The 20,613-nt window shown below is 43.0% G+C and overlaps 1 protein-coding gene across 2 annotated transcripts in view; it reads right to left on the minus strand.

Annotated features, from left to right (window-relative positions):
• Window positions 1–2,194: 2,194 nt before the first annotated feature.
• agmo (alkylglycerol monooxygenase) overlaps window positions 2,195–20,613 on the minus strand; it is a 39,417-nt gene continuing 20,998 nt past the window's right edge. For both annotated transcript variants that reach the window (XM_029626209.2, XM_029626219.2), the window contains 3 exons: window positions 18,009–18,091; window positions 17,620–17,722; window positions 2,195–2,809 (listed from right to left, as the gene is read on the minus strand). In XM_029626209.2, coding sequence (XP_029482069.1) covers window positions 2,729–2,809; window positions 17,620–17,722; window positions 18,009–18,091 — 267 coding nt within the window. In that variant the 3' untranslated portion in view covers window positions 2,195–2,728. The remainder of the gene's footprint in view (window positions 2,810–17,619; window positions 17,723–18,008; window positions 18,092–20,613) is intronic.

The following is a 20,613-nucleotide window of genomic DNA, read 5'->3' on the forward strand; positions in this document are numbered from 1 at the left end:
TCCAGGTAAGAGGCAAAATCCTATTAACTGTGTATCTCCAAATAACAGTGCATGTAATATCATTTCCTACACCAAAACAACCTGCAGTAAATACTACTGACTGAGTTGAACACATCTTTTATTTAGCTTTATTTGGCATATGCTGTGTACCATACTGGCATTTTGAAAAGCGACCGTGCAATATCAAACAGTGATGAGGGAATATGTGAGACAGAAGCCATCTGACGGGTTACTATCCTGTATGTTTTGGAATAATTCACAGTGTTTTCACACAACAACAACAGAACAAACAGTAGCATCAGGGGACCAGGGCTCAGCTGCTTGATTCTAGTGGCTCTGATACACTTCTTTACCAACCAGAGACATTGTTTCAAGTGTCATTAGTCGTATGTACGGGATACGAACACAACAACGCAACAATAAGAAATAATAAAATATAAGAATAGGTAAATGGCTCAGTAGAATATTTTTTTTGTTGCATAAGTATAATACAGGAAGGCACAATGTATAGTCCAATATTTACAGGTGTTTTGGAGAAGGGGGGGGGGGTGTTTAAATTGTGCAGTATTCAGCAGTCATAGTAAGTAAGTGTAAGTGTCTGGTAGCAGCGGTTGTGATGTGTGTATAGCATGAATGTATATGTGTGTGTCTGTGTGGATATATGTACACTGAATATACTGTACCAAACATTAGGAACACCTTCGTAATATTGAATTTCCCCCACCCCTCCTCCACCCCAACCCACAAGGTCTCAAAAGTGTTTGACAGGGATGCTGATCCATGTTGACTCCAATGCTTCCCACAGTTGTGTCAAGTTGGCTGGATGTCCTTCGGGTGGTGGACCATTCTTGATACATACGGGAAACTGTTGAGCGTGAAAACCCCAGCAGCGTTGCAGTTTTTGGCACCTACTACCATAGCCTATTCAAAGGCACTTAAATATTTTGTCTTGCCCATTCACCCTCTGAATGGCTCACATACACAATCCAGGTCTCAACTGTCTCGAGGCTAAAATATCTTTCTTGAACCTATTTCCTCCCCTTATCGAAACTGATTGAAGTGGATTTAACAAGTGACATCAATAAGGGATCATAGCTTTCACCTGGATTGACCTGGTCAGTCTATGCCATCGAAGCAGCAGGTGTTTTCTAAATGTTTCGTACACAAAAGTGTATGTCTGTGTGGGTGTACGTGTGCTAAGGTGAGGAGAATCAGAGCAGGTGGCCAGTCCAGTTCAAGTGTTCAGCAGTCTGATGGCTTGTAGGTAGAAACTCATTGGACATTGAATAACAGGCACCAGAGATATGTACTCTAGGCCTACGAATCTACTCACGTGTTTCTGCAGTTCGACTAGGCTTCTATTGGGTAGGCCACCTACAGTTTTCTTTTAGTTTTTATTCTATGACCAGGCCAGCTGCCCACAGTGTGATGTACAGGTAACTATCAAAGTAAAGGAAACACCAACATGAAGTGCCTTAATAGGGCGTTGGGCCACCACGAGCCAGAACAGCTTCAATGCACCTTGGCATATATTCTGGAACTCTGTTGGAGGGATGCGACACCATTCTTCCATGAGAAATTCCATCATTTGGTGTTTTGCCGATGGTGGTGGAAAACACTCTCTCTGGTATCGCCCCCACAACCACTCCAGTGACCACTCTTGCCCTGTGGATGGGGGCATTGTCATCCTATAGGGGCATTTTTATACAAGACCCTAAGCATGATGGGATGTTAATTGCTTAATTAACTCAGGAACCATACCTGTGTGGAAGTACCTGTTTTCAATATACTTTGAATCCCTTGTTTACTCAAGCGTTTCTATTATTTTGTCAGTTATCTGTATTAGGCAACACCAGGTACAGATCTTCCTCCTCCAATCCATACCTTAATAATTATTTGGGGAAATACAAAGCTGGCCCAAGATCAGAATCTAGGGGCAACCTTATCTATAAAATGAACGCAGTCTTAAGGCAACAATAGTGCCACCTGGTGCAGAATCCTGGAACTATTTTCCAGCCCATGGTAGTGAAGTAGAGAATGCTTCTATAGTGTTACTTATTTGAATGAATCACAGTTTTAGTTATTTAAAATACATGAATATCTAATACATCGTTTTTTTCTGAAACTTGTCTAATTTAGTCGAGCATGCTGTACTGCTGGCCTACAGACCAGCTAAAATGATGAGTGAGACTGGTAACAGAAAACTGTTTAGTCAAAAATGGAACTGAAAAATATAGAGTTAAGAAGTATTACATTTCATGAAAAAAGGGATCCTAGGAAAAGTTACCCTGCAGTTTTAGGAGGTATTTGTTGTACAGGTAAAGGTGTAGGTGAAGACAGTTTTAAAAGTCATTCATAATATTCTCAATGGCTCACTAAACAGGAATGTATTACATTGATTGTCATCAATCAATCACTGAATAGCACCATATAACAGTACAATTTGAACAAAATCAGAAAAGCTACCTTCCATAAGAAATGTAGAAACAATAAGCATGGCCATAAAGGTATAGTGCCTATGTCCATTCATACACACTATGCTTGTCCGATTAAAAACATTAACAAATATTATTATGAGGCAAGACATGCACATTATATATATTATTTGATTCATAGAAGCTTGTATGTTGGTTAATATGTGGGAAAGTGTGGCTACCTAAAGTCATGGCTAAAGTCCTTCAAACATTTGATGGAGCCAGGTACAGTAAGCCAATGGGACCTGACAATCTCATGTTGTCTTCTTCTTGACTGCAATCAATTGGCTGAATGTCTGCAGGCCCCAGTACAGCAGGGAGATGGAGACAAAGGCCTACAGAAAGAGAGAGAGGGAGAGAGAGAGAGAGAGAGGCATTAGGCCAATGTGTTCTTTACTTTATTAGGTGTCTGTGAGTACTGACTGACTCATTTTACACCTACATCTTGTTGGGACTAGATGCTGTTCGTGAGCACTTACCCCAAACAAACATTCATTTTTTAAACTTATGTTTCCAAAATACTCTGGATTGCTTCAAAGTAGATTTTATTTGCTTCATTCTCTTACCCTCATTTTTGGTGTACCATTGTATGCATTCATTCATGTACACTGGACATGATGGTCAGACTGACAGATCTAGATACATAGGATAGTAAGGAAGGATCGATCGATATTATATCTGCCCCACAATTGATAAAGGAGAATAATAACACAGCATCATCTTTCACTTAATACATGACTGAAAGAAGACACAGAATAACTGTGAGCCAGACATATTAGCACGGGACACATAAGGAACGGCAAAGGTTAAGGAGTAGGGCAAAATCATCTCCCATGATGCTCTCATGTTGGGGTCAAGAAGTCGAACGCCACGGGGGAATATGCCAGAACATTCTGCCAAAAGCTGTCCTGTGGCGCCTGTCCCTCCTCCCCCGACCCCCTTTCCCTCTGTGATCTGGCCCATAAACTGCATCCTACCTCGCAGAGCAAGCCAAACCAGGCCCCTGTCCATCACAGGCAACGGCATGATGGGAAAAAAGCAGCGTTTCCTCTGGACGCCACAGCTGTTTTCCTCCGAGAGGGAGAGTGGGAGGGAGTGAGAGCACAACAGGGCCTGGAATGTCCCCCCGCTTTTCCGCCCCTCACTACCTGTCCTGGCAACAGGTTCCCCACTGAGGGAAGGAGAGGACGGAGGGAGGGAAGGAGGGAAGGAGAGGACGGAGGGAGGGAGGGAGGGAAGGAAGGAAGGAAGGAAGGAAGGAAGGAAGGAAGGAAGGAAGGAAGGAAGGAAGGAAGGAAGGAAGGAAGGAAGGAAGGAAGGAAGGAAGGAAGGAAGGAAGGAAGGAAGGAAGGAAGGAAGGAAGGAGGGAGGGGGGGTTGAAGAAGAAAAGAGAAAAGGAGAGGGAGGCAACCCGGGCCTGAGACCAAAGCCTCAACGTCTAGGGCGGACATACCTTTTTACACTGGAGCACTTTACAGAGACATGACGTTGTGATGTGAGCTGTACCCATCCCGGAGATGGATTGGGATCGAAAGTGAAGCAAGGCCTCAGGAGTACCCCACAAATCACATAACAGGCCGAGCTGTCTGTTGGATCGACCGGGAGTACAGTATTGGTTCTACTCCCATCTCTCTGTTGGCCGTTTTAATAGACTTCTCTGGGAAAATACTGCATGTGGGATAGATTACATGCGGAAGCGGGGGTTTGATCGTCTGCAAATAAGCACTACGAACAGAGAACACTGGTTCACCAAGTAGGAATCTCAACAAATCCACTCTCACTCACTTTGTTTTGATTTCAAGAGAGGGTAGTTTGTTAGAGCACCAATGAGTCAAACAAATGGGCTCAGAGCAGGACAAATAGAAATGCATGTGGTAGATCTTAATTTCTGAGTAGTTTCTGTTTTCTTGGGTCCAAATCAAGATATGTTTCTGACCAAGGAGGATACACTTCTACAGTAATGTCGAGACTGCATTGACTATTCGGCCATCATGTGATAAATAAAGTGATATATTGAATAGTCAAGAAAGCTGCCACCAGGTGAGAGGGTAGCCTTTCCTCTCATACCTTTGACTCCCCACCTCCCTACATTGGGGTACCTGTGGCAGTCCTGGGCAGTAGGGGGTTAACATGGTGGCGCCCTGAGTTCTCCCATGCAGCTGCACTCATGATTGAAATGAAAACAGCGCAAAATGGGTGCTGTCAGGAGTGTGATATATGACTTGTAATGGGATGTTTCCAGAGCTCCCCTCCCGTCCATATGGCTAGCCTGCCTGCCTACAGTACACATTAGGAGAGAGAGGGAGGGAGAGAGCGAGAGATGCAATACTCAAACATCTGCATAACAGGGCTAGGAGATTCTTAGACACAAACACATACTCCCTCATTCACAGGCAGGGATACACACGAGTGCACACACACGCATGTGTAGGTATGTATGCATGCATGCATGCAGTGCATTCAGAAGGTACTCAGACCCCTTGACTTTTTCCACATTTTTTTTTACATTACAGCCTTATTCTTAAATGTATTAAAACACATTTTTCCCTCATCAATCTACACACAATACCCCACAATGACAAAGCATAAATGTATTAAATATTTTATTTACATAAATATTCAGACCTTTTGCCTTGAGACTCGAAATTGAGCTCAGGTGCATCCTGTTTCCATTGATCATCCTTGAGAAGTTTCTACAACTTGATTTGAGTCCACCTGTGGTAAATTAAATTGATTGGCCATGATTTGGAAAGGCACACGCCTGTCTATATAAGGTGCCATTGTTGACAGTGCATGTCAGAGCAAAAACCAAGGCATGAGGTTGAAGGAATTGTCTGTAGAACTCAGAGACAGGATTTTGTCAAGGCACAGATCTGGGGAAGAGTACCAAAACATTTCTGCTGCATTGAAGGTCCCCAAGAGCACAGTGGCCTCCATCATTCTTAAATTGAAGAAGTTTGGAACCACCAAGACTCTTCCTGAGCCATCGGGGGAGAAGGGTCTTGGTCAGGGAGGTGACCAAAGACCCGATGATCACTCTGATATAGAGTTCCTGTGATAGAAGAACCTTGTAGAAGGACAACCGTCTCTGCAGCGCTCCACCAATCAGGCCTTTATGGTAGAGTGGCCAGACGGAAGCAACTCCTCAGTAAAAGACACATGAAAGCCCACTTGCCAAAAGGCAAACTCCAAGTAAATAATAGCCTCAAATAAATAATGAAACATGTTCAATTTGGTTTAAATAATGCAAAAACTAAGTGTTGGAGAAGAAAGTAAAAGTGCAATATGTGCCATGTAAGAAAGCTAACATTTAAGTTCCTTTCTCAGAACATGAGAACATTTGAAAGCTGGTGGTTCCTTTTAACATGAGTCTTCAATATTCCCAGTTAAGAAGACTTAGGTTGTAGTTATCATAGGAATTATAGGACTATTTCTATCTATAACATTTGTATTTCATATACCTTTGACTATTCGGATGTTCTTATATGCACTTTAGTATTGCCAGTGTAACAGTATAGCTTCCGTCCCTCTCCTCGCTCCTACCTGGGCTCGAACCAGGAACACAACGACAACAGCCAACCTCGAAGCAGCGTTACCCATGCAACTACTCCAAGTCTTAGAGCGAGTGACGTTTGAAACGCTATTAGCGCGCACCCCGCTAACTAGCTAGCCATTTCACATCGGTTACACCAGCCTAATATCGGGAGTTGATAGGCTTGAAGTCATAAACAGCTGCTGGCAAACGCATGAACGTGCTGTTTGAATGAATGCTTACGAGCCTGCTGGTGCCTACCATCGCTCAGTCAGACTGCTCTATCAAATCATAAACTTAGTTATAACATGATAACACACAGAAATACGAGCCTTAGGGCATTAATATGGCCGGATCCGGAAACAATCATCTCGAAAACAAGACGTTTATTCTTTCAGTGAAATACGGAAACGCTCTGTTTTTTATCTAACGGGTGGTATCCATAAGTCTAAATATTCCTGTTACATTGCACAACATTCAATGTTATGTCATAATTAGGTAAAATTCTGGCAAATTAAGCGGCCCAAACTGTTGCATATACACTGATTCTGCATGCAATGAACGCAAGAGAAGTGACACAATTTCACCTGGTTAATATTAACTACTAACCTTGATTTCTTTTAGCTAAATATGCAGGTTTAAACATATATACTTCTGTGTATTCATTTTAAGAAAGGCATTGGAGCGATGATACCGCATCGATTATATGCAACGCAGGACATGCTAGATAAACTAGTAATATCATCAACCATGTGTAGTTATAACTAGTGATTATGATTGTTTTTTATAAGATAAGTTTTATGCTAGCTAGCAACTTACCTTGGCTTACAGCATTCGCGTAACAGGCAGTCTCCTCGTGGAGTGCAATGTAATCAGGTGGTTAGAGCGTTGGACTAGTTAAGGTTGCAAGATTGAATCCCCCGAGCTGACAAGGTAAAAATCTGTCGTTCTGCCCCTGAACGAGGCAGTTAACCCACCGTTCCTAGGCCTGTTATTGAAAGTAAGAATGTGTTCTTAATTGACTTGCCTAGTTAAATAAAGATTAAATAAAGGTGTAAAAAATAATAATAATAATAATTTAAAAATCGGCCAAATCTGTGTCCAAAAATACCGATTTCCAATTGTTATGAAAACTTGAAATCGCCCTAATTAATCGGCCATTCCGTTTGATCGGTCGACCTCTAGTCTGGAGGAAACCTGGTACCATCCCTACGGTGAAGGATGGCGTGGCAGCATCATGCTTTGGCGATGTTTTCCAGCGGCAGGGACTGGGAAACTAGTCAGGATCGAGGGAAAGATGAACGGAACAAAGTACAGAGAGATCCATGATGAAGTCCTGAGTGCTCTGGAGCAGGTTCTCAGACTGGTGCGAAGGTTCACCTTCCAACAGGACAACGGCCCTAAGCACACAGACAATGCAGGAGAGGCTTTGGGACAAATCTCTGAATGTCCTTGAGTGGCCAAGCAAGAGCCCTGGCTTGAACCGGATCGAACATCTCTGGAGAGACCTGAAAAAGCTGTGCAGCGACGCTCCCCATCCAACCTGACAGAACTTGAGAGATTCTGCAGAGAAGAATGGGAGAAACTCCCCAAATCAAAATCAGATCAAATCAAATTGTATTAGTCACATGCGCCGAATACAACAGGTGTCACAGCATAATAACCTTACAGCATAATGCTTACTAAAAGTAACAAGTAATTAAAGAACTGCAGTAAATAACAATATCGAGACTATATACAGGGGGGTACCAGTACAGAGTCAATGTGCGGTTAGTTGAGGTAATATGTACATGTAGGTAGAGTTATTAAAGAGACTATGCATGGATGATAACAACAGAGAGTAGCAGTGGTGTAAAGGGGGGGGGGGGGGGTTACAAATAGTCTGGGTAACCAATACCGTACAGGTGTGCCAAGCTTGTAGCATCATACCAAAGAAGACTCAAGGCTGTAATCGTTGTCAAAGGTGCTTCAACAAAGTATTTAGTAAATGGTCTGAATAGTTATGTAAACGTGATGTTTCAGTTTACATTTTTTATTAAATTTGCTAAAATGTAAAAAAAACTGTTTTTGCTTTGTCATTACAGGGTATTGTGTGTAGATTGATGAGGGGGGAAAAACGATTTAGTCTATTTTAGAATAAGACTGTAACTTAACAAAATGCGGAAAAACTCAAGGGGTCTGAATGCATTCCCGAATGTACTGTACATGCACTCAAATACACACACATGCTCGAAGGTAGGCACATGGACATATATGTAGCAAACACACACATGCTCCTCTCCTGCTGGGTCTAGTTCCTCCCTCTTCACTATAAGCAGACACACTTGACTCCTGTCTTTGAACCCAGTCAACAGAGAGATGCTGAGCAGGTTAATGTCTCTCCAGAGAGGCTACTCTGTCTGGTGCTTAACAACTGTACAAGAGCCATGGGAAACACTCTCCAACACACACATACAGAAACACAGATAAACGGGGACACACACACACGTATGCACGCATGCGCAGACACCCACGTAACACACATATAGCTTGTGCAGTAGTAATGTAGCAAAATAGTCATGATTAAGTCACAAATGGACTCCTGCAGTGTCTCAGTCTACTCTTTCCACTCTTATCAGCACTACTTTCTCCAAGGATGTCAGAGGACAGATCCAAGGTCACTACAAACCTATTTGGTCCATGAGGCCTTTTCCCTTTCTACTGATCTGGGGTCAGCGAAAGTGAAGGATAATTCACCATCCCGACCTCCTGGCTGTGTGTCTACACACTATTACACTGTCATTACTGCAAAAGCCATAGGCTTGGCACATTCTAAAGCCACAGCCATGGAAGTTTAGGGTCATGTCTCAAATGGTACCCTGTTTCCTTTATAGTGCACTACTTTTGAGCATAAGGCCATAGGGCTCTGGTCAAAAGAAGTGCACTTTATAGGGAATAGGATGCCATTTGGGATACACATTGTAAGCCTCAGCCATGAAAGTCTCGATCTTACTAATACCCATAATGCTCTGGGTGGCTCCAGCGTTGAGGCGGCCCACTCCGGAGAGCGCAGGCGGAAAGTTGGCAGCCGCGTCGCGACGGGAGCGGGTCCAGAAACAAGGGATGAAAAAACAAAGGAGCGAGAAAGAGAGAGAGGGAAAGAGGGGGAGACTTCTGCCTTGCAAAATCAAGCCCAGTGTGCTTTGATGGAGCAATCAGGCCAAGGCAAAGCCCTAGAACTAGAGTCTCAGCGGACGTTCTATAAATCAGTTCAATGGGATTCCACAGAGAAGGGCGAAGATGGATGGAACTCCTGGGGCTTGTAAGAGAGAGAGAGAACAATCCTTCCCTACCCTCCTTCCCTTCTTTCGCTCCACCTCCACCTCTGTCTTCTCCTCCCTCTCATCCTCTACTCTGTTAGCATATTGTACTGTAGGAACCTGGAGCATGATCACATTCAACCATCCTGGCTAGTGGCTAGTAGTGGCCGGGGACTTTAATGCATGGAAACTTAAATCCGTTTTACCTCATTTCTACCAGCATGTTAAATGTGCAACCAGAGGAAAAATAACTCTAGACCACCTTTACTCCACACACAGAGATGCGTACATATAAAGCTCTCCCCCGCCCTCCATTTGGCAAATCTGACCATAACTCTATCCTCCTGATTCCTGCTTACAAGCAAAAAATAATGCAGGAATCACCAGTGACTCGGTCAATAAAGAAGAGGTCAGATGACGCAGATGCTAAGCTACAGGACTGTTTTACACTGGCATATGTTCCGGGATTCTAGAATGCTAGAAGCATCATTACAGAACATGGTTCGATTCCAGGTTGTATCACAACTGGCCGTGATTGGGAGTCCCATATGGCGGCGCACAATTGGCCCAGCGTCGTCTGAGTTAGGGTTTGGCCGGGGTAGGCCGTCATTGTAAATAAGAATTTGTAGGTTACAATTTGTAGGTTACAATAAAGGTTACAATTCTTCCGGTGGCATTGAGGAGTATACCACATCAGTCACTGGCTTCATCAATAAAATCGATGACGTCATCTCCACAGTGACCGTACGTACATACCCCAACCAGAAGCCATGGATTACAGCAACATCCCCACTGAGCTATAGGGAAGAGCTGCCGCTTTCAAGGAGCGGAACTCTAACCCGGATGCTTATAAGAAATCCTGCTATGCCCTCAGACGAACCTAAAAAAACGCAAAGCATCAATACAGGACTAAGATTGAATCGTACTACACCGGCTCCGATGCTTGTCGGATGTGGTAGGGCTTGCAAACTATTACAGACTACAAAGGGAAGCACAGCCGTGAGCTGCCCAGTGACACGAGCCTACCAGACAAGCTAAATTACTGGCAAGCAACACTGAAGCACACAAGAGAGCATCAGCTGTTCCGGATGACTGTGTGATCATGCTCTCCGTAGCCGATGTGAGTAAGACCTTTAAACAGGTCAACATTCACTAGGCCACAGGGCCAGACGAATTACCAGGATGTGCACTCCGAGCATACGCTGACCAACTGGCAAGTGTCTTCACTGACATTTTCAGTGGTAAGGGTAGGTAACAACACATTTGTCATGCTGACCCTCAACACGGGGGCCCCTCAGGGGTGCATGCTCAGTCCACTCCTGTACTGAATGTTCAACCATGACTGCATAGCCAGGCAGGACTCCAACACCATCATTAAGTTTGTCGATGACACAACAGTGGTAGGCCTGATCACCGTATCATGACATGCCCTGGGAGGAGGATCATAGCCCCTCTCTCTGTCTCTCCACAGTTTTATGACTTTACGACAGGTCATAAATACCTGTTAGAAACTGCCATGCAGTGTTGAGAGAGTCTACCAGAACAAAGAGACTTGGACTCCTAAATCCCCAAAATGGGAAAATTGAACAATATTTCCACTTTTGAGAATGTGGAAATGGTCCATGGACACTTAAGGGACAGTTATGACGAGTGCGTTTCATTTTGTGATTTCATGAAGGACAGGAAACACACAAAATGGTATCTCTTAAAGTGTACATTTCCCATTTCTAAAATATTGTGAAACGTATGTGATTAAACATGAAACTATTTGTGTGTAATGAAATATTAACCTTCTAAATGAGAGTATGGATTTTCATATAAAGATGAACTAGTCAGTGGCCACACCCCCATGAGTCCAGACATCACATTAGGCGTCATAGAACCACCCCTTCTTCGACAGAGGATAAAATTCACATCAGACTAGAAAACATGCAGCTGACACAACATGTTTAAATAGTTGGCACTACAACTCTACCAAAGGACAAGAACATACCACGTGGAGCATTGGCTACACGGCTGGAAATGGTTCAACTCTGAGACTATCGATCACTACAGAATACGAGCAAATCTTTGACGTATAATTACTAGTCTGGAGCTAGAAGTTACGTAAGTCTAGAACAAGAATACCGACAACAGCCAAAGCGTCTATTCCATGATAACATTTCTGAATGATACTCTGAAGTATCCATCCTAACCACTTACAACCCTGAAAGACATTGTGACTTCTGGGAAAGTTAACCAGAGACTCTGATGAACCCTACAGGACGATCGAGGATTCCAACAGAGAAGACAACAACAACATACATATATACACATTGCAATTATTCTCGAATGAGCGGACGTTCACGTGCAAAGGATTAGCATTTCAATTAATATAATTATAGACTGTGTGTAGTGAATCCATTTTGTCTTTCCCGCTCTCTCAGTCCCCACCCCTTTCCTTTGACTACCAAACAGTCATACCGGTTTAGCCCACTAGGGACTTTTCTGTCATTGTTAGTAACCAATATCTACTGTTTGTTTGTGATGTATTTCCGTGATTATTTAGTTAGTAAATAAATAGTTAAGACAATTTGTATATTGCTGATTCATTATGGAAACTAGGGTTCGTGCAGATAACCAAGAATTTTACGAAGTTCAGATGAGACTGGTAGAAGGTAAAGAATAATTCATGACTGATTGATGACTGAAATGTAAGAGATTTTTTAGATCTCTAAGAGTTCATTCGGAAGACGCAACTCCTTAAATAAACTTCTCCGTGGTGCCCCAGGTTATTAATGAGTTAATTGTTGCATGATTTAATTAAATCACGTAATCAATGAAATGTTAGGTATCAATTTGATAAAATAGCATGTCATCACATTAATGATAGTCACAGACACAACAACCGACAACAATGAGATAGCCTATAGGGAGGAAGTCAGAGACCTGGCCGTGTTGTGCCATGATAACAACCTCTCCCTCAACGTGATCAAGACAAAGGAGATGATTGTGGACTACAGGAAAAGGAGGACCGAGCAAGTCCCCATTCTCATCAATGGGACTGTAATGGAGCAGGTTGCTTGGTGTCCATATCACCAACAATCTAGCATGGTCCTAACACACCAAGACAGTTGTGAAGAGGGAACGACAAAGCCTATTCCCCCTCAGGAGACTGAACTTATTTGGCATGGGTCCTCAGAAAGTTCTACAGCTGCACCATTGAGAGCATCTTGACTGGTTGCATTACTGTCTGGTATGGCAACTGCTCGGCCTCCGACTGCAAGGCACTACAGAAGGTAGTGCGTATGGCCCAGTTCATCATTTGGGCCAAGACTCCTGCCATCCAGGACCTCTATACCAGGCAGTGTCAGAGCAAGGCCCTAAAAATGGTCAAAGACTCCAGCCACCCTAGTCATAGACTGTTCTCTCTGCTACCGCATGGCAAGCGGTACCGGAACGCCAAGTCTAGGTCCAAAAGGCTTCTTAACAGCTTCTACCCCCAAGCCATAAGACTCCTGAACAGTGAATCAAATGGCTACGCAGACTATTTCTTACTTATCTATTTTTTACCTTACACTTATTTTTCTTAAAACTGCATTGTTGGTTAAGAACTTGTAAGTAAACATTTCACTGTAAGGTCTACACCTGTTTTATTCGGCTCATGTGACAAATAACATTTGATTTGATTTAGTACTGGGGTTGGAATAGCATGACAGATTAGCGTAGGGGTTTGTGGTCCTCCTTTACTCCTCGTCATCCTATTTTTCCTCATCTACCTCCTCATGAGTAAATGACAAAACATCTGTGACGAATTCCCAAGAACAACATTAGGAGAAAGTTACAGATGGACAAATATACCCCCCCAGAAATGCTAACCTCCCCTGTTATTGTAATGGTGAGAGGTTAGCATGTCTTGGGAGTGTGATATAAAATGCTAACCTCCTCTGTTATTGTAATGGTGAGAGGTTAGCATGTCTTCGGGGTATGATATCTGTGCATCTCTAACATTCTCAATTCCAAAGTGCTGGAGTACAGAGTCAAAATCATTAAAAAAATTATCACTGTCCCAATATTTTTGGAGCTCACTGTTATGCTCAATGTTATTACATTGGTTAGATTAGAAAGTGAGTATGTGTGTTTGTGGGTGTGCGTGTGTTTGTGGGTGTGCGTGTCTGTGTGTTTCTGTTTCTTTTCGGGAGGGATAAGCTCCCCTGCAACAAAGATTGCCTTGCATTATATGATTCACTGTGAGCAAGGATCTATTTTGGGTTCCATGTAAAAACCCTCTGGGGAAAGGGTTCTACCTGGAACCAAATAGGATTCAACCTGAAACCAAAAAGGGTTCTTTAAAGGGTTCTCCTATGGGGACAGCCGAAGAAACCTTTTAGGTTCTAAACAGCACCTTTTTTTCTATCCCCAGTGTCTGTCTGTATCTATGGCTTCAGTTTATTATATTGTGACTAATACATACAGAACTTGTTTTGAGAGCGTTGTTGTTGCGGCATGGAATTTGGACCAGTGAGACAACAGCTGGATTTCAAGGAGAAATGGCGTATGAGTCTGTAAGTACATAAGTACATAAGTGTTTCCTTGGATTGTAAATTTGACATCTAGTCATGTTGTATATTATTGGTAATGGTTTTGTATTTCATTGATGAATCATTTACGATTAAGGGTCAATTCATTATTTAAACTCCGAAGACAACCATTATGGTGTGCTTTGGTTTTTGAGGATATCAAGACATTATTCATAAAGTGTCTTAGAGCAAGAGTGCTGATCTAGGATCAGTTTTGCCTTTAGCTCATAATTAATCATATTCTATGGACGGGGCTTTCATGGCTTTCATGAATTACCACAAAAAACAAGCAATCTATTTAGATTTCCATGGCCTTACCTGGCATGAGCCTTGACAACACATATAAACCATTTCTTACTGTTGAGTGACGTGAACCCCAGCACATTGACGGATACTATTTCACACAGGCAGTAGTTTGGACTGTTTACTTGGAGAAAACACTATTAGCCCACATTTCTTTCAAATCCCTTCATTTTTGCCAAAGAGGAGATTTGTTTTCCATCCCTGGGAGCATTCAGATGATGTCATTCTCTCAGACTTTCCATAGCCCCAAATGATCCCTTAACCTCAGGCGTTTCAGTGTGTTTCTGCTACCAGGCATTCTCTCTCAAAGGGCTCTAACGCTAACCTCTCACCCCTGAAAATTAGCTAGTGGAAACAGATCTCTCAGATAACAGTGGATTTTCACTGATTGCTGTCTTATCTTTTCATTCAGGGTTGGGGTGTCAACAATGGGTGGAACTATGGGTTTATGGGACACGTTGTTTTTGTAGATGGGTCAGGTGTTGGGCTAGATAAGAGCTGCCATAAGCTGAGGTGAGCTTTGGTGTTCACGTGAACTTGATAATATTGTTCTGACTCAATGGAGAAAAAAATTCCACCCTCAAAAATATTGAGAAAATCTAAATAAGTGTTACACAAAATAGAGGAGGAGATCAAATATGATGAATGAATAAGTTATGACGATTTCTGGCATACTTGTGGATTCAGTTATATACTGTTATATGAGCCCTGCTCACAGCGAAAAGTGCCAACTGCAAACAGACCCTCATTGGCAAAGTAGCCTGCTCATGATACTGAATCCGACTACAGACAACAACCTTTTTCTCATTGATAGTGCAGTGAGTGACTCATTTTGAATACAAAGTGACTCATCATTCTCACAGCAGGGCTGAGAAGAGCCCATCAGAGGTTCCTTCTCCAATGCACCGGTCCACGGGAGGACAGGTGTATTTTTATTAGCTCTCTTAAATTGCTATGACTTCACTAGTCAGGGGGTTAACCTGTTGGGATAGTAGCTCCTTAATGACTGTGAGTCCAACCTGGCTCTACAGCACATTCCCTTACACCTTCAGGCCTTCAGGCAGACAGACCATGAGCCTAAAAAACATGTTACATCATTACAGGCCAGTCCTCCCAAGTCTCAATGCTCAGCCCCTAATCATAACCACACACGGACACATGTACGCACAAACACACACACATGCGGTGTACATCACCGGGCATACACACGCACATACACACACACGCAAGCTTGCAGGCACACGCATACACACACACATACATATAAACACACACACACACATATATATTCTCTCTCTCACACACACACATACACACATTTATATACACACACAAACACAAACAGTAAATAAAAATATAAATACAGTTGAAGTCGGAAGTTTACATACACCTCAGCGAAATACATTTAAACTCAGTTTTCACAATTCCTGACATTTAATCCTAGTACAAATGCCCTGATCAATTTGATGTTATTTTAATTGACACATTGTTTTGCTTTTCTTTCAAAAACAAGGACATTTCTAAGTGACCCCAAACTTTTGAACGGTAGTGTATACACACACACACACACACACACACACACACACACACACACACACACACACACACACACACACACACACACACATATATATTCTCTCTCACACACACACACTTTACGCCCGCCCACACACCACAATTCTACCTAATACAGCCTGGCTCCATGTGTGCCACTCAGACAGTGGGTGTGGGTGGGGAAGGGAGGGAGGGTGAGAGGTACCCCAGCCTTGGTTTACAGGTCAAGCCTGCAGCTTTACAAGGGAAATCTCCAGAGCCACTATAAATACCACAGTGAGCTTTAAGGGTGCTGTATATCACGCCAGTGGGCTTTAAGTGCTTCAACTCAACCTATTTTTTTGTAGTTCTTTTTTAATAGTGGAATCGAATGAGTGATTACTTTCAGTCCCCAGCGTTAATTGATCGGCGCGACTTCAAAACGCCTCCTGCCAGCAACTGAGTTGGCCGTTTACCTCACACGTCAGGACAATATATCATTACTGTACCTCGGTTTCTTTGCTGCCTCACTTGTAGAAATGGGGAACGAGGTACAAAGTCAGGAAACGTTTCATGAAAATTGTAATGCTTTTCAATGGGCACCACTTGCTTAGGCGACATTTATTACGCTCCAACTGAAATACTGAGACATTGAATAGGACCTAATGACTCATTCGCAGAAAGAGTACATAAAACAAAGATGTCATGGAGAAAGTACTGCCATGTAGCATGTAGTGAATAAGTCACAATGAAAACGTTTTTCAACTGTTTTTATTTGTTTTTATCATCTTGAAAAAAAAGGGTCTGGGGAAAAAACTCCAGTCTCCTTTTTGAACACCTGAGTGTGCAGATGTGGAGTCACGCAATAAAAGTAGCGATTCAGCCGCAGTGCTCACTGCGAATCTCATCAGCCAGCTTTGGTTAGCGGCAGACTAGACTAATTGGTTCCAGAAGTGTTGCAGTTCGCACTGCCTGGGATGGCAGGGAACAAGGGAGTGAGAGTGAGAGAGGGTGTGAGAGAGTGTGAGAGAGAGAGAGAGAGAGAGAGAGAGAGAGAGTTAGAGAGAGAGAGAGTTAGAGAGAGAGAGAGAGAGAGAGAGAGAGAGAGAGAGAGAGAGAGTGAGAGAGAGAGAGAGAGAGAGAGAGAGAGAGAGAGAGAGAGAGAGAGAGAGAGAGAGTGGCCAGTAATGAAAGGTCAGCCATGATCTAGAACTCCACCGCAAGTGTCATACATCGCAGGTAAATGTGGGGCCAGTGACGGTTCACACACACACATAGTCTCTCTCTCTCTCACACACACACACACATGCACACACACGCTAACGCACACGCACAAACACAATGAGGCACACAGGACACATACAGGGACACACACTACTGTATTGGCCTACTGTTACACCTAAACACAGTGCAGCTTCATCCACAGAGCATGGCTGGCTACAGGAAGGGCCAATGCTCTAACTAGACCTAATGGCCACTAAAGACTGGCTGTCGACTCCGCTCATCATCAAAGTGGCAACTCCCCCCACACACCACGCCCCACGTATCCCTCCATCGCCTGGAGGGCATTCTGCTAGTTGCACTACTTTCTGACACCCTTTGACATGGTTGTCGTTAAAAACAACATTCTTATTGATTGGTTAATAGGGTTGTAATTACACTAATTGTTACCTCTGAAAGTATGTTTCGGTCTCCTTGTCACGTACAGTATGTCTGTATTTTCTAGTAAAATGTTTGGGACAATGAAATGGTGTGGATAAATGCCTACTTATATCTCTAGCTTTCCATTACAGTAGGATACCGTTATCACACCTCTATGCCCTCAGACGAGGGCATAAATGATAGATTAGCACATCGTATCATTCTCCAAAAGGGGTTTCTAAAAATGGTTTGTAGTAGCAGCATGGTCAGTCTCCTACCTCAATGGGCACAAACAGTGGTGCTGGTGCAGTCATGTAGCCGTATCGCAGCAGCATCATCATCAGAACACAGCGCAGCAACTCCAACATGGGTGCTGTTGGCCTGCATAGGGAAAGAACGTAACAACTGCCAATAAGGAACTGGTTGAAGTGGCATTTCGACTCATTTGATTCAAGTCAATTCAGTCATGGTATTGAAATCCAATAGATATGAGAGAATCTATTGATCAGTCATTATTGAAGTGTTTTTCCATGTCAATTTTCTAAATTGTTAGACTTAAATTGGGTTGGCCCACATAACCTTGAAGTGGACCAATCTGTGTGTGTTTAATTCCAAGCTACAGTGATGGATAACAGTACAGTAACAGTGATATGTGACAGTACAGTACCGTTGGTCAATGATGAAGCCAATGGAGGTCAGACTGAGTAGAATGTAGCCAGTCATCATCAGAACAGTCAGCTGGGATAGCATCTATAACATAAACACACAACTAATGCTTATCATGAGAAAAAGTTATGGGAAAAATACAATAAACATCAAGTACAGATGTAGGATCTTAATTTGAAAACCCTGTGGCAGGAGAACTTTCATGCAATGCGGGATATATAGAACTTAAAAGTGTCTTTCAGGTTTAAAAAGGCTTCTGATGTTTGTCTTTCCTTGTTGAAATTTCAGACTTGATTTTCCCTTACAAAAAAAATGTATCAACCCCTACAAAAATGTCCATAAATTATAATCAACATAATAATTCACGTTTCCTCTTGCTGTAGGATTCTTTTTCTGTTGAAGCAAACTGGATCAAATTAAGATCCTGCATCTGTATGGTGAATTATGGGCACAGGAGATTTGACTACGAGTGAAGTCATGAACCATGTCCCTTTTAATAGCCCAAACTACACATCTATACACAGTAAGCATTTATATTACATCTAGGTCCTCTACACAATGTAGTGTAGAGTCTTGCCAGTAACTGTGACTCACACAATTAAAGCAGCCCCAGCACCTCTCTGATTCAGAAGGGTTGGGTGGAATGTGGAAGACACGTTTCGGTTGAAGTCATTAAAGTTGTGTAACTGACTAGGTATCCCCTTTCTCTTTCTCACGCTCAATATAATAGGGATATTACCTCTGACCATGTCTGTTGAGTCCTGCTAAGGGACTTGACCAGAGTGGAAGACATTGCGGTGCATAGCTCTCAGTACCGCTACACATCAAGCCAAAGCAAACACTATGAAGAACACTAGTCCTATACTGTACACATTGACATTGACCTTGGTGAGCTGTTTGCGTTTTGTTCGCACACACAACCCCAACCTGTGGATGGATACATCAGTGGCGAAAATGCATGGCCTTAAGTTCCTAACCTAAAAGACAGCTGTAAGACTAGCTTCTCCTAAGGGACTCGATTGGTCTGCCAGAGCAGGGGTTGGATCTTCAACACTCCGCCCAGAGGCCCTGACATGCAAACCTCACTGGTCTCCTTCCATGCAGTGCATTACACAACAATGTACATTCCCAACAGGCCATATATAGCATCAACATATCAACAGGAAGCAATAAAGTAGTATTTCTTAATGTTTATATGGTACAGGCCCTATAATCGTTATACCCCATATTCCCCTAACCCACACGTGGGAAAGTATAGGCGGGGCGCTACTGTATGTATTCAATTGGGGCAAATAAGAGGTTATGAATCAACTATACTAAAATGTTTCCATTACATGGATTCCAAAGACACACAGTAAACTTAACCATCACTAGAGTTAGTAACGCTTAAGGCGAGGTCTAAATTGGCAGTAATACAGTAACTACACAGTTATTGTAAGCTAATTACCATTAATTATCTATTCAGCATTGTATTATTTGGTCATTGTATTTGATTTATTTATTACATTTTATTAGGTTATTATGCTGTCTTGTACCCACTGGTACTGTTACCCAGGAGACAAAGCAGGTCAGTGAGGTTACATGATCTTTACTTTGGCTATCTCTACCCTGGGGGAATGGACCCTAGACACAACTTAAATGATTGGATTTTCATGCCGGCTCAGTGCGCACATTTTTGATTTTGTCCCATATCATATTTCAACGATAACACTGAATGAAAATAAATGAAATTCACCACCTGTTAGTGCTTCAGTGACTCCAGCACTTGACTGATAATGTTATTCTTTCTATATCCCCAGAGACCCGGAGATTAACTCGTTATTATTATGGTAATCATCACTACCATTATTATTTTCAGGACAAGAGATTGGTTGGATTCTGAGTTGAGGAATTAGCGTTTCGACTTGGTCAATTTACCTGTCTGTTCTCATCGTACAATTACCCAACCTGAAATCAACTTGTAGCGACACGAGGGCCGTGCATCTTGTAGCGACACGAGGGCCGTGCATCTTGTAGCGACACGAGGGCCGTGCACCTTGTAGCAACACGAGGGCCGTGCATCTTGTAGCGACACGAGGGCCGTGCATCTTGTAGCGACACGAGGGCCGTGCATCTTGTAGCGACACGAGGGCCGTGCATCTTGTAGCGACACGAGGGCCGTGCATCTTGTAGCGACACGAGGGCCGTGCATTTTGTAGCGACACGAGGGCCGTGCATCTTGTAGCGACACGAGGGCCGTGCATCTTGTAGCGACACGAGGGCCGTGCATCTTGTAGGGACACGAGGGCCGTGCATCTTGTAGCGACACGAGGGCCGTGCATCTTGTAGCGACACGAGGGCTGTGCATCTATACCCATGGTGTAATTCAATCAAATCAAACAAGTCAAATGTATTTGTCACATACACATGGTTAGCAGATGTTAATGCGAGTGTAGCGAAATGCTTGTGCTTCTAGTTCCGACAATGCAGTAATAACCAACAAGTAATCTAGCTAACAATTCCAAAACTACTACCTTATAGACACAAGTGTAAGGGGATAAAGAATATGTACATAAAGATATATGAATGAGTGATGGTACAGAGCGGCATAGGCAAGATACAGTAGA

The sequence above is a fragment of the Oncorhynchus nerka genome, linkage group LG3 (genome assembly GCF_034236695.1).
Source record: "Oncorhynchus nerka isolate Pitt River linkage group LG3, Oner_Uvic_2.0, whole genome shotgun sequence".
In the NCBI taxonomy this organism is placed as follows: Eukaryota; Metazoa; Chordata; class Actinopteri; order Salmoniformes; family Salmonidae; genus Oncorhynchus; species Oncorhynchus nerka.